Source organism: Ictidomys tridecemlineatus, chromosome 10, assembly GCF_052094955.1.
Source record: "Ictidomys tridecemlineatus isolate mIctTri1 chromosome 10, mIctTri1.hap1, whole genome shotgun sequence".
Lineage (NCBI taxonomy): Eukaryota > Metazoa > Chordata > Mammalia > Rodentia > Sciuridae > Ictidomys > Ictidomys tridecemlineatus.
In genome coordinates, this window is record NC_135486.1 from 85,842,892 (window position 1) to 85,863,291 (window position 20,400).

A 20,400-nucleotide genomic window follows, 5' to 3' on the forward strand; every position below is an offset into this window, starting at 1 on the left:
CAATGCTCCCTGAAAATCAGTATAAAAACCATAGATGTTTTCAGTCTGCAAGAGATTAAAATGGATAGGGTGTACCTCATAGAAAACTTTAACACTTAAAAAACTTTATCTGATTACAAAACACGTTCTCACCTTGAAAAGAAATAGGCTTCTAAAGTCATCCCCTCCATGAGTGGATGGAGAGTCACTAGGAATTACATTGAGTTGCACAAGTCTCTCTGCAGCAGGACATTGCTACAGGAAATGGAATTGGGTACAAGGCTGAAAGGTCTTGAATCAAAACCATTCCTTTGTCTTCAAAGCCAGTGTGCTGCCAAATCATTCCATCTCAAAGTAGAAAAAGGTTGTAGGAGAGAATACAGCTCCCTATGTTCACACTCTCAATATGAAGTTGGACTAACACTCACATATGGAGCACTCAAATGGTTTCCCTTGCCAACACAGATATTACTGGTTACATAAAACCCCTTAACACTTACAGAGGGCTGGCAACAGATCCTCCACAGCAATGTGCATGTTCCAAACTTTTCACTCTCATATTCCAAAGTGCATGTGATTGTTGCCCACTTGGCAAAATGTAAATGGGCTTATTGTGCTTTTTGTCACACCCATTACATGAGAAAGCAGAGAGAGAGGTCATTCCTTGCAAACAGCCTAAATAACACAGAGACAAAAATCAGGGACTAGGGGGCATCGGGCAGCATTCGGAGAGGTCCCATGCCTGCACAGAAATGTTTCTGAGAAAACGCAGCAATCTGCTTGGGGTTTATTTTTATTAGGACAAGCTGACATTGCAGTGGTCTCCCAAATCCCATTAAGAGCAGAGTTTGGAGGAAAATCTCAAGGTCCTTAAATATGTGAGGAAAGTTTTCTTCTTAAGGCTGAAAGGAACAACCCTTTGACTTTTTGTTCAAAACCTTTTTGCTTCTCTGAAATGTTCGACTCAGATGGAAAGTACTGTGGTAAATCTGGGCTAAAAACAATAAAATGATTTTTTTCCATCCCTCACTCCTTAGTCACTGATAGCATGTGAGCAGTAGGTTTCAAAGTTTATATCCCTGTTATAGGTCTAGAAATGCTTGGTCTAGAAATGCAGCCCATGTCTCAGCTGCACACTGATCCACTGAGTGCAATCAAGTGGGACCTAACTGTCACCAGGTATCAGACTTATGGGATTCACCAGATATAACCAAGAACCATTTTTTCCCTCAAAAATCTCCATCCAGAAAGTGGTCAGTTGCCTAAAGCAATAGCCCTGTGGTTACTCATAACTCCGGAATGCTGACTTGATTGTAACAATAAATGGAGCTAACAGAGCAGAAAGAAATGTTCAAAACAGATTAAAACCGTAGGCTTTGAAATGTTCTCCCTCCTGAACATTTGCTAAAAACACATTTTAATCTCTGATCATCAGACCAATTCTTTTTCCCCCAAAGTGCAGTCATATGCTCTAGTGGAATGAACCACACCCTGAAATTCTTTCCATCTCTTTCCTCTTTGAGCCACATGGTAACCATCGGTTTTATTTGTGAAAGCCCAAATCACCATTCTATTGTGTTGGCCATGGAAACACTGATTTTACTTCGGTCTCTGAGAAAGCTCTGCAGAGAGAGCCTGAGCTGGCATCCTGCAGGAAAGGAAGTCCACTCCTTGGTGTAATGAACCAGGACAATTGCTTGGTGTGGGCAGTGAGCGCTGGCTGTTCTCTGTGCGGTGCTAGTTTGTGAGTTCAGTCCAGCGAGAGGGGGAAGCAAAGAATGTCAAAATTGGTGGTGTTTATTCTTCTGGAGGCTTCTAGGCCAGCCAACTCATACCCATTATGTTTGTGATCTCAAGGGGACTCATGAGCAGAGAAAACAAAAGGATATTTTGCCGACGTGCAGGTTTTCATTGTTAGGACTTAGCATGAGTTTTCAGCGTTCTCTTTAAAAGTGTGCGGGTTATTGGGCTTGGATGATTGGGAGCACACGCGGTCAGCTGCCTGCTCTGGGGGTGGGGTGGGATAGGGAATTCTTGAAAATGGGGAAGGACCCTAGACAAGAAGCCCTGTCTGTCCTTCCATTTGCATATGTGTATGTGTAAAGGGCCACAGGAGGCTCTTCCTGAAGTCCTGCTTTTGATGGCACTTAGGGGGGCCACACAAACATCAGCTCCTTCTAATACAAATAAGCCCGAAGCAGTGGGCTTGCTTCATTCCTTTGCAATTACAGTCCTTGTGCTCAGCCCTCTGGGAAACAGCAGTTGCATTCATTTTGGCCTTTCCCCACATGGCTGGGGGGAATTAATCAGACAAAGAAGTCATTATAGATTCCAATCATGTACTCCACCCCCAAAGCAGGCTTCTTGTTCTCTCTCTCTCTCCCCAGAGAACACTTGAGTGGTTTCCCTATCAGTCAGCAGAGGGCCTGAGGGTGGGCTGGGGGGGCCTGAGGAATGAGGGAGAGCTGCCCAGATGAAAGAGGTGAGGGGACACCGAGCACAGACCTCCCAGAGAGCCCCTTTCCTGGCTTTGGCCCTGAGTGTTGATTTGTGTACATGGCAAGTGTGTGTGAAGTGTGTGTGTGTGTGTGTGTGTGTGTGTGTGTGTGTGTGTATGTGTGTGTGCGCAGTTCTGAAGGACTCAGTTGCCAATATACTTGAAAACTTTCGTCCACAGTGGCCTTTTTCCTTACAAATTCAAGTTTGACAAGACCTGAAGATGAGGGGGTCAATATCTTCTTTTTGATTTCACACATATTAGAGAAGAATCTAGGGAAGATTCAGAAACCAGTGTGTGAGGTTTCATGGAGATGGGACCAAAGGGACCCTTTTCTGAGGAATGTGTCATGGAGTTGTTGGATCCCAGTCAGACTGAGAGTTGGACAAATTTGGAGGAGTGTAGGAGGTCTGAAGCCAAGAATGGTGGAGGTAGAGGGAGTCATCTAGGAACTACAGAGTCTGGGGTAATTCTCATGGAGGCTCTTGTTCAGGCTCCTGGGAGCAGGCACAGAAAGATCTATAGTGTTTCCTTTGTGAGTATACTCCAGAGCACACTTCCTCTGAAGAAGCAAATGCATTATATTTTGATGCTTAATCTTATAAAATATTCAGTATGCAGAGTAGATGAAAATTCTTAACCATATAACTAGAAAAGTACTAGTTTTCAGTGAACCCAAATTTCATAAACTTACGAAATTCTACTATTATTCCTATGTGCCCATAAGAGTCGGAAAATCAGACTTAAGACTATATTAGCTGAAGTTTCTCTGCCATAGAAAGCAGTAAATTCCAGAAACATGAGGAAGAAGGAATGAGGGAGGAAATAGGGAAGATTCTGGAATCATCTACTGAGTCCACCTCTACAGTTCTGGCTGATGAAGGAAGCAGGCATTTTGTGGGTGATTCAACTTGTGTGTTCCAAGGCAAAGGGAGTGCTTTTGAAAACTCAGCTCAGGGTTATAGTTCATTCCCACCCAAGGAGGCTTACATTTCAGTCTCTAATCATAATAGATTCAAGAGTATAAGGAGCTAGGGGAAGGGCTGAAATTACTTAAATATGTCTCTTAAGTCCTTTTTTCCTCCATCCCCGTATTAGGTCTATGGAGGCCCTGATTTCTACTCTCCCAGATTAACCCAGTTGTGCTACCAGCGATCATCTGTGAACCCCATGCAGGTCTCCAGCACTGGAAATGCACTAGCCATCCGATTTAAGACCGACAGCTCCATAAATGGGAGAGGCTTCAATGCCTCATGGCAAGCAGTCCCTGGAGGTGAGTGAACCAAAGGAAATACCCTTGCCATACTTATGCTGAGCCCTTGTTAAATTTTATGAAATGATTAGAGGAATGTGTTAAAGTTACACCCTGATGATTCTGTGATGTCCCAAATGACAAACACTGCTTTGACAAATACTCTTCCAGAAAAATCTATCTACATGTCACCGCCTAAGCGAAAACAAGATACAAGTTTGCAAGTTCACTGTAAAAACAGTTAGGGTGACTGGCGACATGCATTCAGTTGCCAAGGGACTTGTGCCTATTCTCTGTCCTCAGATCTGGACATTGATAAATGGCAAATTACCTTGTGCCATAGTACAGACCTTGGGATTTGTGGCAAATGCGAAAACAGTAAACATTAAATTTGCCAGTTCTGAGAAATTGCCATGCATTGTATAATATCTTTCTGCCCAAGATCTTAGGTAGTCTAAATCAATTACCTATTATGGCACAAAATATTTTAATAGGCATTAACTTATACAACTACTACTAATACTACTAATAGTGGCATTGGTGGAATGTTTACCATGTGCCAGATACTTTTCTATCACAAAGATTATGCCATTTAATCCTTATAACCACACTCTGAGCGTAGCCTATTAATATCCTGTCTTAACCATTGAAGAAACAGAAGCTTAGGGAATTCAGTCACTTGCCCAAAGTCCACAGCTAGGAATGCCAAACAGAGGTATTGCCCCAGGCTACCTAATTTATGGCCTCACTTTTTCAAATCTAAGGCAATATAGTAATCTCTCTTAAGTAAATTATGTATAAATTTATAATACACGGTGTCTAGATTACCCCCAAGATGACTCTTAATTACTAGAAAATAAGTGTCGAATTTTTTTACTATTATTTTATGTTATCATAAATCAAAGGCATGATGGTCATAGATAGGGATTTTATTACCAGGAATTGGATAACATTATAGGAATTAAAAACAACCTAAGTAATTGTACTGTATCTAGAATATTAAAATTGTAAAAAGCAAGCATTAAATTATTTACAAAATCGTATGCTACTAGATTGTCAAATATTTTGGAAGTGAGTATTCTTACAGTATGCTATATATATATATATATTTTTTTAATTTAATTTAATTTTTTAATTTGTTTTAATTAGTTACACATGACAGTACAATGATCTTGACATATCATACATTTAGTATGCTATATTTTAAAGTACAACTAGAAAGCATCTTATGGCTTTGTGACAACATGATTTCATTTGGACTTATTTTTCCTTATTATTTTGACTAACTTTTGGTGTCAGTATTTAAAGTGTTGAAACATTACCTTAGTATTATCTATGTCTCTTTAGTTCAATGGGATGAATGAATTAATGTAAATATTCAGTTCTTCAAAGTTTTTAGCATAGAACCAAGTAAGACTAATAGTCAAGCAAAGTGGCATATTGATTTATACAGCCAGGTAATAGTCCTGTTTAAGCAACAGTGATTCCTCTCATTGTCGAATTGGGTTTCCCACTTGCAGGTTGTGGTGGGATTTTCCAGGCTCCCAATGGAGAAATCCATTCTCCCAATTACCCCAGTCACTATAGGAGTAACACTGAATGTTCTTGGGTCATTCAAGTTGAGAAAAATCACCACGTTCTCTTGAACTTCACTGACTTTGATCTTGAACCTCCAGACTCTTGCATTTTGGTAAGTGGCACAAATTTCAAGCACTGTCTCAAGTCAAACTCAAACCATGTGAGTACATTAGTGAATGTATTAGTGATGGTATTTTCAAAGGCAACTATTGACAACTTAACATATAAAGCCATTTTTTTTTACCCAATAATAAAGCAGGGTTTAGCAGTTCAATTTCTCCTTTATCATTTTTGCCTTTTGTTGTGTTTATTATTTCATTACCAAAAAATGGCTGCAGTCTTTCTTTTTTTTTTTTTTTAAACATCTTACCTGTGTTCACATCTGGAGAAAGGAAGAAGGAATATTATCTGTTTCTTCTTTTGTATGTTTTTTTTTTTAATCAGGAAAGCAAACATTTTCAAAAATTCCCTTTACATTTTATTGGCCAGAATTGGCTTCAAAGGGAATCCAGAAACTATAGTGGAATAGATTTTATCAATAACTAGTTTAGATCAATTATTTTTAAGCTTCTAGGGTCTCAGAGGGGTCTGCTTTTCTTGAATATCTTGATTTGCTACTTTAACAAATCAGTCTTTTACTAGGGCAGAACAGGTAGGGAGATGGGATATGGCTATTAGTTGGTCAAATGATAAAAACTTTCTGCTGTTTAAACTTTAAAGCATTCTTTCCTGAAACTAATATTTTGTGTTTAATGTAAGAGTAAATGAGGTTTTCTTTTTGTTTTCAGTTTAAAACTTTTGGCTGCTGATTTTCTATCAAAACATTTTCCTTGTTTCATTTGTATTTATAGACATTTCATTCAAATATAAACCAGATTCTCTTGGTTAATGGGATCTTTCTATTTTCGCTTCCTGACAGTTTCCTACACAAACTCCAACTGGTTTGGTTTCTTTTTAATTCAAGAAAACTGGAGAGTTTTGAGGGTTTTTTTTTCTTCATATTTTTCAAAGCAGTCTAGTCTGTTTCAAGTATATTTTAGGTGTTAATTTATAAAATCATTAATAAAAGTTTAGTAGACTTATGAATGTATATTCACCTTCTAAATGAGTATTCAGAGTCTAAGTTAGCAAAGCATCATGAAAACTTAAAGTGTAGGACATCCATTTTCCATAATGCTTACTGGGACCAATTTACCTAAAAAGGACAATTTAAAATTTTAGATGACATTTAACAGCATCTTTCTAAAAGCAGCAAAGAACTCATAAGGTACTGTGAAATTTTGGAGTTTATATCTGGGAGAGATATGAATATAGTATTGGGAACTGTTTTTGCATATAGGGCATTTGCTTATCCAAAAGAGGTTAGCAACACTTCTGAGAGCATCTCAGAGCAAAGAGGACTAAAATTTGAGTCCCGGGTCTGAGTATGGTGAAAGTACTGGTAAATTATATATATCCTAGGTAAAATTAAGGCAAAGCAACCTTCACTGAGACTACAACCCAGCTTCAAGTCACCCAAGTGGACCCCACACACCTCAAGCCCTGGAATAATAAGAGGGTCTTGTGTATTGCTCATGCAGGTAGGCATGGGGTTTCTGGAAAAGGTAATTTAAAATCTTTAAAGAAAGATAAAATCATCCTAGGTCAATAGCCAACAGACCATCAACCATGTTCACATTTATCAGAAGACAATGCAATAGAAACCAGACATGGCACCAGTAACAGACAATGGAAGCACACCCAGATTTGCCAGATACTGAAACCAGCAGGTACAGGTGACTAGGCGACTGTGATCACTAAGCTCATATACATAAAAGTGAAAATTAAACTTTCATCAGTGTAAGCAAAAATAACCAAAACAAGAGCAGATGCTCAGCAGATCAGCAAGATTCTTTATTAAGCATTGACAGAATGGCACATTTGCAGGGGAGAAAATGGCAGCTGGTTACAAAAGGGGTCTGTTTTTTATGGGGTTTAATGAGAGTTAATCATAGCAGAATGTTTAGTGTGACTTAATCATTAGAGACTTAGGACGTGCTGGCTGGGCAGTCAGGAAATTAGTTGTGCAGGTTGAAAGTCTGAATCAGGAAATCAGTTGTAAAAGTTCGAAACCCATTGTTACTGGAATGAAAGTCCAGAAGCCAAAGCCCACCATTTGCCTTCTCCACACCAGGCTCATTGTTATTGGGAAAGGATGAAAGTCCAGAGCCCAGAGCCTATTGTTTGCCTTCCCCATCCAGGACACATCCTTTCTCCCAGGTAGGGGTGGGAGATTGTTATTCCATGTCCTTCAATCAGGGAATTGCAAACTATAAAAAGAGACATTGTAAGTAGGAGGAAAAAAAATGAAAATTTTAGAACTGATAAATGCAATAGCTAAAATTAAGAAGGCTCTGCAGAAGGAACTGAGCTGAATAAATAATGAACTGGATGAAAAATCAGAAGACTCGTGGAAAAAAGCATAATCACAAGGATTAAAAATACAGAAAAACTGGTTAAGACATATGGATGACATATAGAAAAGGTTTAACTTGCATTCAGTTGGAATCCTAAAAGGAAAAGAGAGGTAAATGGAGCAAAAGTAATATTTGAAGTGCTAATGACTAAGATTTTTACTAAAACCAAGGATAGATTACTTTATAAAATCACCCAAACAGCCAAGCAGGATAAATAGAAAAACATACTTTAGCAAACTAAAGAAAAATAACAAATGTTAATGTTAGTCGAGGGAGTGGGTAGGTGGGGAAAGACTAACCTTTCAGGAAGTGGCAGACAATGCTGACTTTTCAACAGCAGTAATTGGAAGCAAAACAATGAGAAGGTATGTGCTGTTTGAAGAAAGAAAATAACTAGAAAATAACCAGCATCCCTATACTTTCCTAAAATGGCTTCAAGAATAAAGGTTAAATAAACCTTGGAGCAAAAAGAGGGTCTTCAGGAGACATTTAATGGACCAGATGCAAACTGTTTCTTCCTAGTTTTGCTTGCTGGGGGCATTTCTCTGCCTCTTGTTCCCTTACCTTCTCTGCATGGTGCCAGGTACAGCTTTTTCTTTGGTAAAGCCTATAATCCATAGAACTCAACATGCACAATATGTGACCCAACCGAAGCTGAGATTAAAGGCACACACCCAACATGGCCATGTTTTTTCCTTTCTGTGGACACGAGGAAAATTTTCCACCTACGTGGGATACAAATACACAGAGAGAGTTTTCTGGTAATCATGGCCATATCTCAGTGTGCAGCAGGGCTTGGTTTAACAAACTGTAGCAGAGGGGAACAAACAGAAGTAAGTGAAAACTCAAATATGATCTGGCCATAGACATGGAGATGGAAAATAAACCCCTACAGAGGTAGTGGGAGGATTTCTATTGGGAAAAGAAGACAAAATACAAAAAAAAAAAAAAAATCATAGTTGAGATAAATTGTCAGCACCAGAGAATCCTATATGAAGTAATTGGAGAAGCCCAGGTAGTGGACTGAAGGGGCATGGTGAACCAGATGCCTCTAAGCACTTGGGTGAGTCACTGACACAGAAAGTGAACCATACCAATAGTGTGTGTCACCATGATGCTGTGGCTGAGATATCTAGCTCTGCAGCTCAGTTTCTGGGGCTGAGACTGGACTTTGCCATTTGTAGATAGGAAAAACTTAATCTTTCAGATACATTTTCAGTAACTAAAATAGGGATAATGAGACCACTCGTGTCAAGTTTGTTTGGGGCTATTTGAGACAATGTGGGTTATTTGCATACTGTCACAAAGAAGGCTCACAGTTTGCACTAGCCATAATCATGCTACTGCTACTGCTGATGTGAACACATCCAGAGAAGTGTATTCAATGAACTCTGGGAGAAGGAAGAGGTGTGGAATATTAGAAGGAGCCATGGGCTTAGCAGCCAGAGTCAGAGATTCTTTTCTCTGATCTAGGCCTCACACTCTTCAGAAGAACCTACTGAAGAGTCTTTCTCAGAATAGAGCACATAGCATTTAGTGTGCCTCAAATTCAATATCATAACGATCATGAGAAAACAGCAGGATTGATTCTTTTGGGCCTGTAACAGGAACACTTTCACAATGGAGGTGACCTTTAAGTAATAGAATCTCTTTCACTGGTAGAATTGTGGCAATGGGGCCAGAAGGGGAGGCTGTGGGAGAAGGATTGGGAAATGGCACACACAGAGACCTTTGGGGATAGAAAAGGAGATACTGTGTCTGGAGTGTAGACCGGAGCAGGGGGCATGAGGAGACCAAGGGCAACAGAAGACTTCCAAGTGGATACACTCTTTTATGCGCTGATGAAAGTTTCAAAATTATCCTATAGGAAGCAGGAAGTCAGTGAAAGTTTTCTGTGAAACAGGAATACTACTCAGAACAGAATTTTACAATAAAAACAGCAGCAGTGTGAGGAATGGGTTGACAGAGAAGGAAAGGGAGGAACATGGGCTGTTTGGATAAAGCTTGGATCAGAGATGATGAAGACCTCATATGGAGCAGTGGCCTCATGAGTGGGGCCATTTGGAGAACTGTTGTGGTGTAATCACCAGCTTGTAGGGATTAGTTACATGGTGGAGGGTGGGGGGGTGGTAGAGAGGCGGCAATTAGCATTACTTTCTTGAAGAACGATGCAGGCATTTACTGAGTAGAGGGATAGGCTATAGAAACTTTTGAGATTAAGGATTCCTTAGAGTCTGAAGTAGGAGTTCGGTGTTCAGGATGGGGGTCTCCGTTGGACATATGCATTTTAGAACAACTTCTGTATATTTGTGGGGCTGTTAAAATCATGGGAGTAGGTTGGTCACTTGTAGGAGGATTTTATAAAGAAAACTTTTTATAAAAAGTAAACTTGTTGGGAAAACACCACCTTAAAAGGTGCAGAGGAAGAATCAGAGGAAACAGAAACTCAAAAGGGTTAGCACAGAGGTAAATGGAGAACCAGGAAAGGATGGTCTCATTGAAACCAAAGGGAATCCAGATGTAAAGACTGGATGGTTAAAGATGTCAAACTCAGCAGAGGTCAATGAGGATGAAGATTGAAGTAGAGCTAAAGAGCTCAGTCTTCAATAGCCTTGTAAGAAGCAAGTTTGATATAGGTAGTAGTAGAAAGTTCTAGATCATGATGGGTCAGAAACTTCTGAGCTTTCCCCCCAGAACTATGGAAATGGACGTCATGTGGGGACAAAAGGCAGTAACCCATGGGTAAGACAAGATGAACAGAAAGTTATTTTTTAAAAATAATAGAGACACTTAACATTTTGTCAGGAGGGCGGGGTGCTGGTGGAAAAAGGGGCAGCTTGAATGCAAGAGACACAATAATTGATAAAGTCATGTTATCAGGGCAGAGACCCAAAGAGGAGCCAGATTAGTTCTATAAATTTCATATTTTCTGGAATGAGAAATTGGAACACATGGCCTAACATAGTTTTTTTTTTACTGATTTATAAATTTATGTTGAAAAAAATCACATAAGTTTTATCTAAGCAAAGTCATCTTTGCTTTTCAATTCATAAAGCACTTTTATAACAAAATTTTAACATGTTTAAAAAAAAGGTGTGTTCAGGTAAATTGGGGTAGAGATCCATTGTGTGTAGTTGCCAAATGGACCCAATTATGGGGACATGAGATCTGCAGAGGTTTGGGAGCCAGGTGGGGCAATGCCCTGGCAAGGCTGGAGGCTTGGCTCCAAGTTAGAGTTAGTTGTCCAGGGATTCATGAAGGCAGGTATTGAAGCAGTAGCCATCTATCATTACGACCAGATGGACACTGGATGTGAAATCTGCCCTAAGGTCCAATATCTTACATAATAATCTCTGCAGTTTAAGTTCATACAAAGCCAGTCATTCATTTTGGAGACAGTCAAGGTAATTTCTTGGTCCTGTTGCTTAGACAGAGTCATTAGCAAAGAGAAAGATAGCCAGCTGCCAACGATGCTGTCAGATAGTTTTTATTTCAGGGAATTTTTAATAGAGCTTGAGTGCACCATTCAATACAAAGGTAAATTATGCTTAGATGGGACTAGATACCTTATATTTTAAAGCTTCTATAATTTTGGACTGTTAGAGTGGAAATATTAATTTAACGGTTATGGCTAACACTCATAAACATGTAGATACATGGAATGCTTATGTTGGAAGAGGAGACATGAGAGATCATTTTGTGTCATCTACTTACTTAAAGAAAAAGAAATTTAGTTATAGAAGGGTCTCGGGGTCAAGCCTAGGTAGGAATCAATAGCAAGACTAGTACTAAAATGAAAACCTTGTATTTCCTAAATTAAGAATAAGTATTTTGGTAAAGAATTACACACACACACACACACACACACACACACACACACACACACACACACACATGAAACTGGGAACTGGATAAAAGAGGAAGAAAATAAAATAAGGGTTACTTTGGAGCCACTTTGGCTTTTATTTCCAAGGAACCCAGACTTCAGTTATCAATTTAAGGGAGAGTGTTAGGAATTCAAATATGGAGTGGAAAGTGCCCTTGCTTGGAAGTCTGGAGGTCTAGGTTTCATTCATTCATTCAATCTTTGTTGCTAATTATGTGCCAGACACAGATAGGTCCTGGTTTCTGGATGTGGTACAACTATTTACTCTCTTTATGGCCTGAGGATCTTAGTTTCTTTTTTTTTTCTTTTTTCTTTTGAACTGGAGATTGAACCCAGGAGTCTTAACTACTGAGCCACATCCCCAGCCCTTTTTATATTTTATTTTTGAGACAGGGTCTTGCTAAGTTGCTTAGAGCCTCACTAAATTGCTGAGGCTGGCTTTGAACTTGGGATCTTCCTGCCTTAGCCTACTGAGCCAGGCATATGCCACCACTTCCGGCTTAGTTTTTGTTGAGTGTCTGGGGAACCCAAGCATAAAGAGAGAGACAGGGGAGAGCATATGGTTAGAATTTGTGCTTGTAACAGGGAAGAGGAGAATAAGAGGGCAGATGTAGTGAACTCTAAAGATCAGGTAATATGGGTGGGTGTGTGTGGGGTCATCCTCAGAGTCAAAGTCAGACTTGAACAGTTGCTCAGGTTCACTCTCTGGGAAGTAAGAACACCAAGCATTGGATAAGAGTCTGTTTCTATACTCATCTGGATATGAAAATGAGAGGTCTTCTTGTAGTAGTAGGCTGAGTCCCCATTTGTCCCAAGTGGGGGCAACTTAAGACTCTAAGCCATTACTCTTGGAACTAATGCAAAATTCTTCAAGCAGAAGAAACAGATGAAAGTTTAAAAATGAAACAATAATGCACAACTTCCATCCGCTTTCATATAACCCATGGCAGGAGTCTTTGTACCTGAAGGCGCCAATCTGTTTGCTACATGAATTCCTAATAGATGCATGGCTGAATAAATGACTTCTTGTCATCTGTACTCCTGCAGTGATCAGTGCTTTGGTGCAAAACTGCAGACAACACCTGCCGGAATTAATATATGATCTCACTATATTGAGCGGTGTGAGGACTTAGGTAACACTGCAGAGGTGTATTTTCTAGTATTTCATACAGACTAAATGAAAAAAGACAAAAACGGAATTTTTGGACTTCTGTTAAAATGGGGATGAATCATGGGAGCTGCTTACAGTCACATTTCAACACATTTGGTAATATGTTTGCACTTTCTTCTCAATCACTTCCCAGTGTTTTTCTGGTGTTAATTAACCTCAGAGTGTCTGCACTGACACTTGCCTTTCTTGCTAAGGCCACAGTGGGACCCACTGGTTGGGGATGGCTGTGTGGTCAGCTCAAGAAAGTAGTTTCATTATGTTCCCCTTCATGAAGGCTGAGTATTACAGTGACCTCCAACTGGCAGTGTAATTACTTAATTAGCTTCTCTTCTGAGCCTGAGGTTCCTGTAGCTCTGCAGGCTCTTATTGATCTCTGGGAAATGCGGGTTGTAGCTCAGTATGAGAATGTGGAGAGGGGAAGGCAGCTCAGGGGCACCAGCTGGCCCCTGGAGACTGCGACCTCAGCTTTCAGCATCCTCTTTGCTCAGCTCAATGGAATGTCGGCCTTGGGAGAATCAGTAAGGGGCAGATAAAGCAAGCAGGGAACAGTCCCCACCAGCCTCTCATTAGGAGAAAATATACACCAAGGCAAACAGCCTAGTACAAAAATAAAAAGAGCACATGATTAGTAACTGTTTTCTTTGTGAAGCTTTGTCCTCATCTAGGAGAAAGAAAGCAAAATATCTGATTTGAACTGAAAAAGCCCAGATCCCCCACCGGTTCTCCAAAGGTTCTCTCTGTTGTTGTTCACATTATCTGACAATAGGGCACAGGGTGAAACAGGGCAGGCCCATTACACACTGCTATCCATATTTTGTTTTATTTTTTTAAGACACCACCCATGGTATGTTTCCTTTTAAAACATTGATCATTTCCCAAGCAGAACAAAAAGAAACAGGGATAATAGAACTCCTTGCTTCACAGACAATGGAAACAATACCTCTTTAAATTTACTATTTTACTGATGAACCCATGACAGAAATCTCTCTGTTCCTCTGTCTCTTTCTCATTTCTTCCCTTCCTTCTTTACTCTCCACCATAATTTTAGTGTCTGCTAGCTACTTGAGGATGATCTCTTTAAAACGCTTATTTTGTGACTTGCCTTGGAAAACCTGCTTAGCCATTTTGCATTGAGTGTCAAATTAATCACCAGAAGCTGTGCCAATCAATACATTGCAGCCCCCAAGCCAAGAAAGGGCTGAATTGAAGCACAGCTCTCAATGTGTTAGGTTTGGGTTTTGTTTTGTTGACATTTTAAATTCAGAATTTCCTTAAATGCTTGTTTCTTTGTGAAGGTAAAATAAGCATCTTGGATTTCTTTTCATATCAACATTTTCCGGCATCTTCAAGTCACAGCTTACAACAACTATAAATTATTAGAGTTTATAGACTTCTGTAAAATGTGAAGACAGAGTTCAGATAATATAGAGTAAAGGAACAGGAGGGAGAAAGTCCTGACATGAGATGTGGGGCTGCAAATTTGGCTTGGTATTTAATTTCAGAGCAGTGTACCTGGAAAACATCACTGTTGGAGGAAACCGATGCTTCCTTACTCCCTACCCCCAAGAAAAGCTGCTGGAATGAGTAATATTTTCATTTCCTTCCTTACTTACATTTATGACTTTAACAGCTTGTATAATTTCCTGAGGGATTCCCCTCCCTATCATTAAATATTTCCCCTATCTTGGAGCAGTGCAAACTTGAAAATTGGATTCCATCAGCCAGGTACAGTGCCATATATAACACATGAAAATATTTCATGAACCCTCTAGCCTCAAAATTGATTTTGTACCTTGATGTGAATTATCCCTTTTGTACCCTAAATATCTTATCCTTCATCACATTTTCACCTTTATAAGCTTTGAGGCAACTTATAGCAGGAGACATGTGTTGCCAGATGGAGTTAAAAATGAAGTCAAGGATAAAAACCAGGATGAAAGCCAAATTAGACCAGGGTCAAGGTGAGAAAAGAGTCCACACTAGACCAGAGAATTGTAATTAGACCAGAAAAGGGCAAGGCATAGATTTAGATCTGAATTCAAGAACAGAATTCAGGTTAGAACTAAGGGATATAAATTCTGGTTTATTTGTTGGCCTAGACACTGTGCTCTTTGCTACATATCCTACTAAATTAGCCATGCTGGGAATCCCATGCATTTTCAGTGGAATGGAATGCATGACAGATGCCAGCCACCCTGAAATCTGCCGCAGTGCAACCTAAGACTTGCTAAAATACTACCAAGGATGCTTTAGTGCCGTTCTAGATAAATGGTGGAAGATTTCCATTCTATTTTGAGAGCTCTCAAGATTATCTTTCTAGGAGACCATGATACCTTGGCTTCACAGAACCGTGGTCTCTCCATATTCTAACTGATTGAATAAAGTTTAACTTTACCTTTTCTCTTAGTTTAATGATAATTGATCAGAGGCCAATAAGATAGTTAATACTTTGCCCCTCCAAGTGTGAGACTAAGAGCAAATAACATGTTTTCTAAGCCTGTTTTCTCAACTACAAAATGAAGCAGTAAGAAGAATTAACTTTTTAGAAATGTGTATAAAGAACTTGTCAATGGGGCTGGGGCTGGGGCTCAGTGGTAGAGCACTCACTTAGCATGTGTAAGGCACTGGGTGCGATCCTCAGCACTACATAAAAATAAAATAATAATAAAATAAAGATGCTGTGCCCATTTATAACTAAAAAACATTTTTAAAAAAGTTCTTGTTAATGTCTGCTACAGATTAGTAATTGCTGCTACTCTTAATTTTTCTATTTCGACCACTGTTTCTATTACTATCAATACCATGTTAAAAGTCTTAAGTTATCTTTTGTAAAATTGTGAACCTTAAAAGAAAGAAAAGGGGGAAAAACAAATAAAATTGTGAATCTTAGGTGCACAGAACTGGACCTATAACCCTTAGCTCTTTGCTCAGTATCCACATGAATTCGAAAACAGCACCCATTTTTATATAAATTTTTTAAAAATCTTAAAATATGTATTGTAATTTTTTACACGTTCTTTAATATATTAGCAAATTTTATCACTCCATACATACATTATTTTGATACATTTCAGGAGGTTTACAAGAAAGAAAGAAAAAGTAATAGTGCAAAACATGAAAATATAAAAGCACATTCATATATATTCCCTAATTTCTTTGCATGGGAAGCTCAACTCTGAAGCTTAGGTAAAGCATTTTGATACTTTGGGGATTATAAAATATGCTGTATGCTTTGCTCTTGAATCAGAGTAGTTTGTTCTTGCTCTGGTTCATAATAATTTTAACCCATACTTTAAAATTGGTTTGTTTCCTCCCTGAGTATGATAAAACAGTAAAAACAAGAATACAGGAGATTTCACAACTCCTACTCTTTGACAAATCTGAAGGATTATATTCTTATTTCTGGAAATGAAAATACAAGTGTTACTAGGAAGCTAAAATTCATTTTCCCCTGCAGTCATGAGCTTTGGGCTGTAATTGATGACTGACATTTCTGTCAGGTGACCATGAGCCTAATCATGCTAGGGTTTTGATGGGGACAGGGAGGGAACTGCAGGCTGATGGGCTGTGTCCCACATCCGGGTCAGTCACACGTTCTTCAGTCCTTAAGCAAAGCCCTCAGTGGTTACTTATCTTTATCTGGTGCAGTTTAAAAATGTATATGACTATTGAGCTTCCCTTTGTTATTTGATTTTACATTTTAGAAAGAGCACTTTGCACACTGGTAATTGAGAATAAATTAAGTGGGGGGGGGTGTGCAAATTTAAAGCAGGAAAGAGGGACCTAGGCAAGATTCAGGCACAAAGATACTCAGAGGGGGCTCTGGGTGAGAAGAAGAGACCAGCGAAGAGATAAATCAGAGAGAGAATTGACAGAACATACTGATCCCCTGGATTGGGGGCAGAGAGATAAGGGAAAGATCTAAGATGGTTTGGTGGTTGGGTACATGCTTCTGGGCTTTTACTGAGGCAAGAGATGTGGATGAAGGAGACATAGGGTGACAGGGTTGAGGAGATGGATTCAGTTTGAGATGCTTCTTTTCAAAGTTCGTGGGACATAGAAGAGGTGACATCTGGTATGCAGTTGGCTATATGAATGTGAAGCTTAAGAGAGAGGGCTGGGGTCCAGTTATAGAAATGAGTCAACTAACAAATGTTTGAGAGATCTTAAAACAGAAGCCATATCCATTAAACTTGAGACATTCCTCCAGGCAGGAGATGCAGATTGAATGGTATTAATATCTATGTGGCTTAGATCCTGCTGCCCTACTGTTACATGAGTCATGACAGTATAAACTCTGAATGGCTAAACATTAAAAAAATTAATGTAGATTTTATTTACAGATTTTACATGTGCCTCAAATAATGCCAACTTTAATATTCTAATACAGATACAAACTATTCCATTTTTGGTTATTATCTACACACATTCACAATTATGCACACTTATATATATGCATGCATAGATTAGAGAATATTACACATCACATTGTGTATACTACCTTTTTCACTTAATTTTATGTGAATATTTTTATTTTAAAAATTGGTTCATTAATTATATAGGCATAGTTGATCACTAGTTTAATTACAGACCATTTAGATTATTTTTTTTGTCTTCTTATTTTTAACAATGTTATGAAGAATATTCTCATGTGAATCTTGGTCTACATTTCCTATGATTTCCTTTATATAGGCTATCTTTATTGAAACTTCTAATGTACAAAAACATCCTCATGCCCAAACCTCCCAAATCTTAACACTTTTTCATATTTGCTTCAATTTTTAACCCCTCAAAAGAAATCCACTGTTAAAGACAATTAAGTCCCATATGTACCCATCATTGATACCATTCTGTTTCCCATCCTAAAGAAAACACTAGTGAGAATTTTTGTTAATGATTCCCGTGACTGATTTTTACAGTTTTCATTATATGTCTATATCCACACACACTATAAAATATTATGGCACATTTTTAAAATTTTATGTAAATAACATCTCACAGTATATATCCTTCAATTTCCTCTTTTTACTGAGTTCTGTGTTTTTAACATTTTTTGATATTGTTAAAATATTTGGATCTAATGCCTTTTTTTGTGACTATACAGTATTCCATTTTATATGTATGCCCTGAGTCAATTACCTATTCTGTTGCTAATGAACATTTAACTTACTTTCAATGTTTTGCTATAGCTGCCTTTTTGTGATGAATATTTTTATAGGTATATCTTTATTTAACCATTCAGGAATTTTCTTCAGTGTAGACACCTAGAAACGGAGGTTAACTTATATAACTTTACAGCATATCATCATGTTTCGTTTAAAAATGTATATATGAAGGGCTGGGATTGTGGCTCAGCGGTAGAGCGCTCACCTAGCACGCGTGGGACCCGGGTTCAATTCTCAGCACCACGTAAAAATAAAGGCATTGTGTTGTGTCCATCTACACTTAAAAAATAAATATTAAAATTAAAAAAATGTATACATGAGAATTTTTAGTGAGAAAAGCTTACTTGCATAATCACACTTCCCACCAAACTTTCAATACATTATCTTATTTGACCTTTACAATAACCTTAGGAGGCCACAAGGAGGAATGACCTATCCCCAATTTTAAATTTGATGAAATTGATGCCAGGAAGTTTCTAAAATGTTTTGGCAAAAGAAAATACCCCTGGTAGATTCTGGCTCCAGCCTAGGTACCTGACTCTAAGAGGGCTGTGTTTGAAGCCAGGTGTTCCAAGTGTTCAAAAATCAGTGTACTTTTCACTTGCATCTCAGTTGGTCAGGTGGAGAGCTTCAGCTCAGCTGGACTCTGTGAGTAGCCTATCTGCTCAGGCTGAGCAAAATGAGAGGAGTGCAACCACGTGTTTGAGCTGAGCGTGGTTGTCAACATCCATTTGGGCTCCACTTTTTGAGTATTTATGAAACTTGGTTTTGGAACACAGTAAGTATTGTAGGAAAGCAATGTGGGGAGGAACACAGAGACTTTTAAAATCACTGCCCTTCTGCTGGTGAGGGCCTTTGGGAGATGGTCATGAGGGTGGAGTCCTCATGAATGAAGTTAGTGCCCTTATAAAAGAGGCCCCAGGGAATCACCAGGGCAGTCCATGAAGGAACAGGCCCTGCCCAGACACCAAATCTGCTGTTTCCTTGATCTTGGACTTACCAGCCTCCAAAACTGTGAGCAATTAATATTTGTGGCTTATGATCCAACAAATCATCCAACAAATCAGTGGCATTCTGTTACAGCCACCTCAGCAGACTAAGACATCTTCCTAATCTTGACTGGATACTTTGTTATCCCAAACTCAACCTCATAGATAAATGGATTTTGTGAATCCCTGAATGATTTGTAAAAGCTTTACTTTTCAAAGAAGTAAGTCAGGAACACAAAAACTAAAAAGGAAACCCAATGAAGTTCTTCAGGGGAAGTAGCATTTAATGATTGTATATCACATTCCAAGCAGCACATATTACCTCAATAACTCCTCATTCTGACCCTAGGAGAGACGTCAATGAATGGAAAGCAAAGATACCACACTGTCTCCCCCACTCCCTTTGCATTCACAGCCCAATCTCCACCATTCCACCCAAACATCCTCCCTTCATCTTCTAGAGATTCCAAGTCAAAAAGTGCAATGAATCATTTTGGTCCCTTCAGTAGAGGTTGGCACAGTTGAGGAAAAGGAGATAGAAGTATGGAAAACCCCATCAACTCCAATAGCATTTTCAGGTATTTTAAAAGGGCAGATGGGAAATAGCATATGTTTTGCTAGTCACCCAGATTTCTATTTCTGGCCAGTGTTAAAAGTTCTGTTCCTCTGTGTCTTGCATCTTCTGACTGTTCCCTTTCTCTCTGCCTGTTGTGAAGAAAAACTTATAATTTATACCCCACCCTTTTTTTTTTAATTTCTTGAAAATACCATGCACCTGACACCTTTTGGGTAGTGAACTTTAAAACTTTATTTTTGTGTGTATGGAGCTGGGGATTGAACTGAGAACCTCACACATGCTAGGCAAGCACTCTACCACAGAGCTACTTCCCCAGGACCTTGTATAGCAGATTTTAAATAAATATTCCAGGGCTGGGTTGTAGCTCAGTGGTGGAGTGCTCACCTTGCATGTGTGGGGCACTGGGTTCGATCCTCAGCACCACATAAAAATTAAAAAATGGAGGTGTTGTGTTCACCTACAACTATAAATAAATAAATAAATAAATAAATAAATAAAAAACAAATAAGTATTCCAGGCATTGGAAGATGACTACAACAAAGAGCAGCATAGTAAATTAACCTAAAATGCAATGTTAGATTCCCTGTTCTAGGAGAGGGGATAGCACAAGAGCATGAATGTTAGTTGGCAGGAATCAATGACTCATTGAGACTCAAATTTAAAGACCTTCACAAAACTAAATTATTTTCATTTTCTCTTCTTCCTTGCATTGCAGTATTTGAATTAGGGCTCTTGATTTCAAGTGTCAGAAATCTCAACCCAAACTGGCTTATATAAAAATAAAATGTGTGTATCTCAAAAAAAAAAAAGATTCCTTGTTCTTAGGAAGTCTTTGTCTATGTTTTCCTCA

The 20,400-nt window shown here is 38.8% G+C and overlaps 1 protein-coding gene across 1 annotated transcript in view; it reads left to right on the forward strand.

Annotated features, from left to right (window-relative positions):
• Cubn (cubilin) overlaps positions 1 to 20,400 on the forward strand; it is a 268,053-nt gene that overhangs the window by 124,554 nt on the left and 123,099 nt on the right. The window contains exons 30-31 of the mRNA XM_078023361.1: positions 3,575 to 3,749; positions 5,249 to 5,418. Coding sequence (XP_077879487.1) covers positions 3,575 to 3,749; positions 5,249 to 5,418 — 345 coding nt within the window. The remainder of the gene's footprint in view (positions 1 to 3,574; positions 3,750 to 5,248; positions 5,419 to 20,400) is intronic.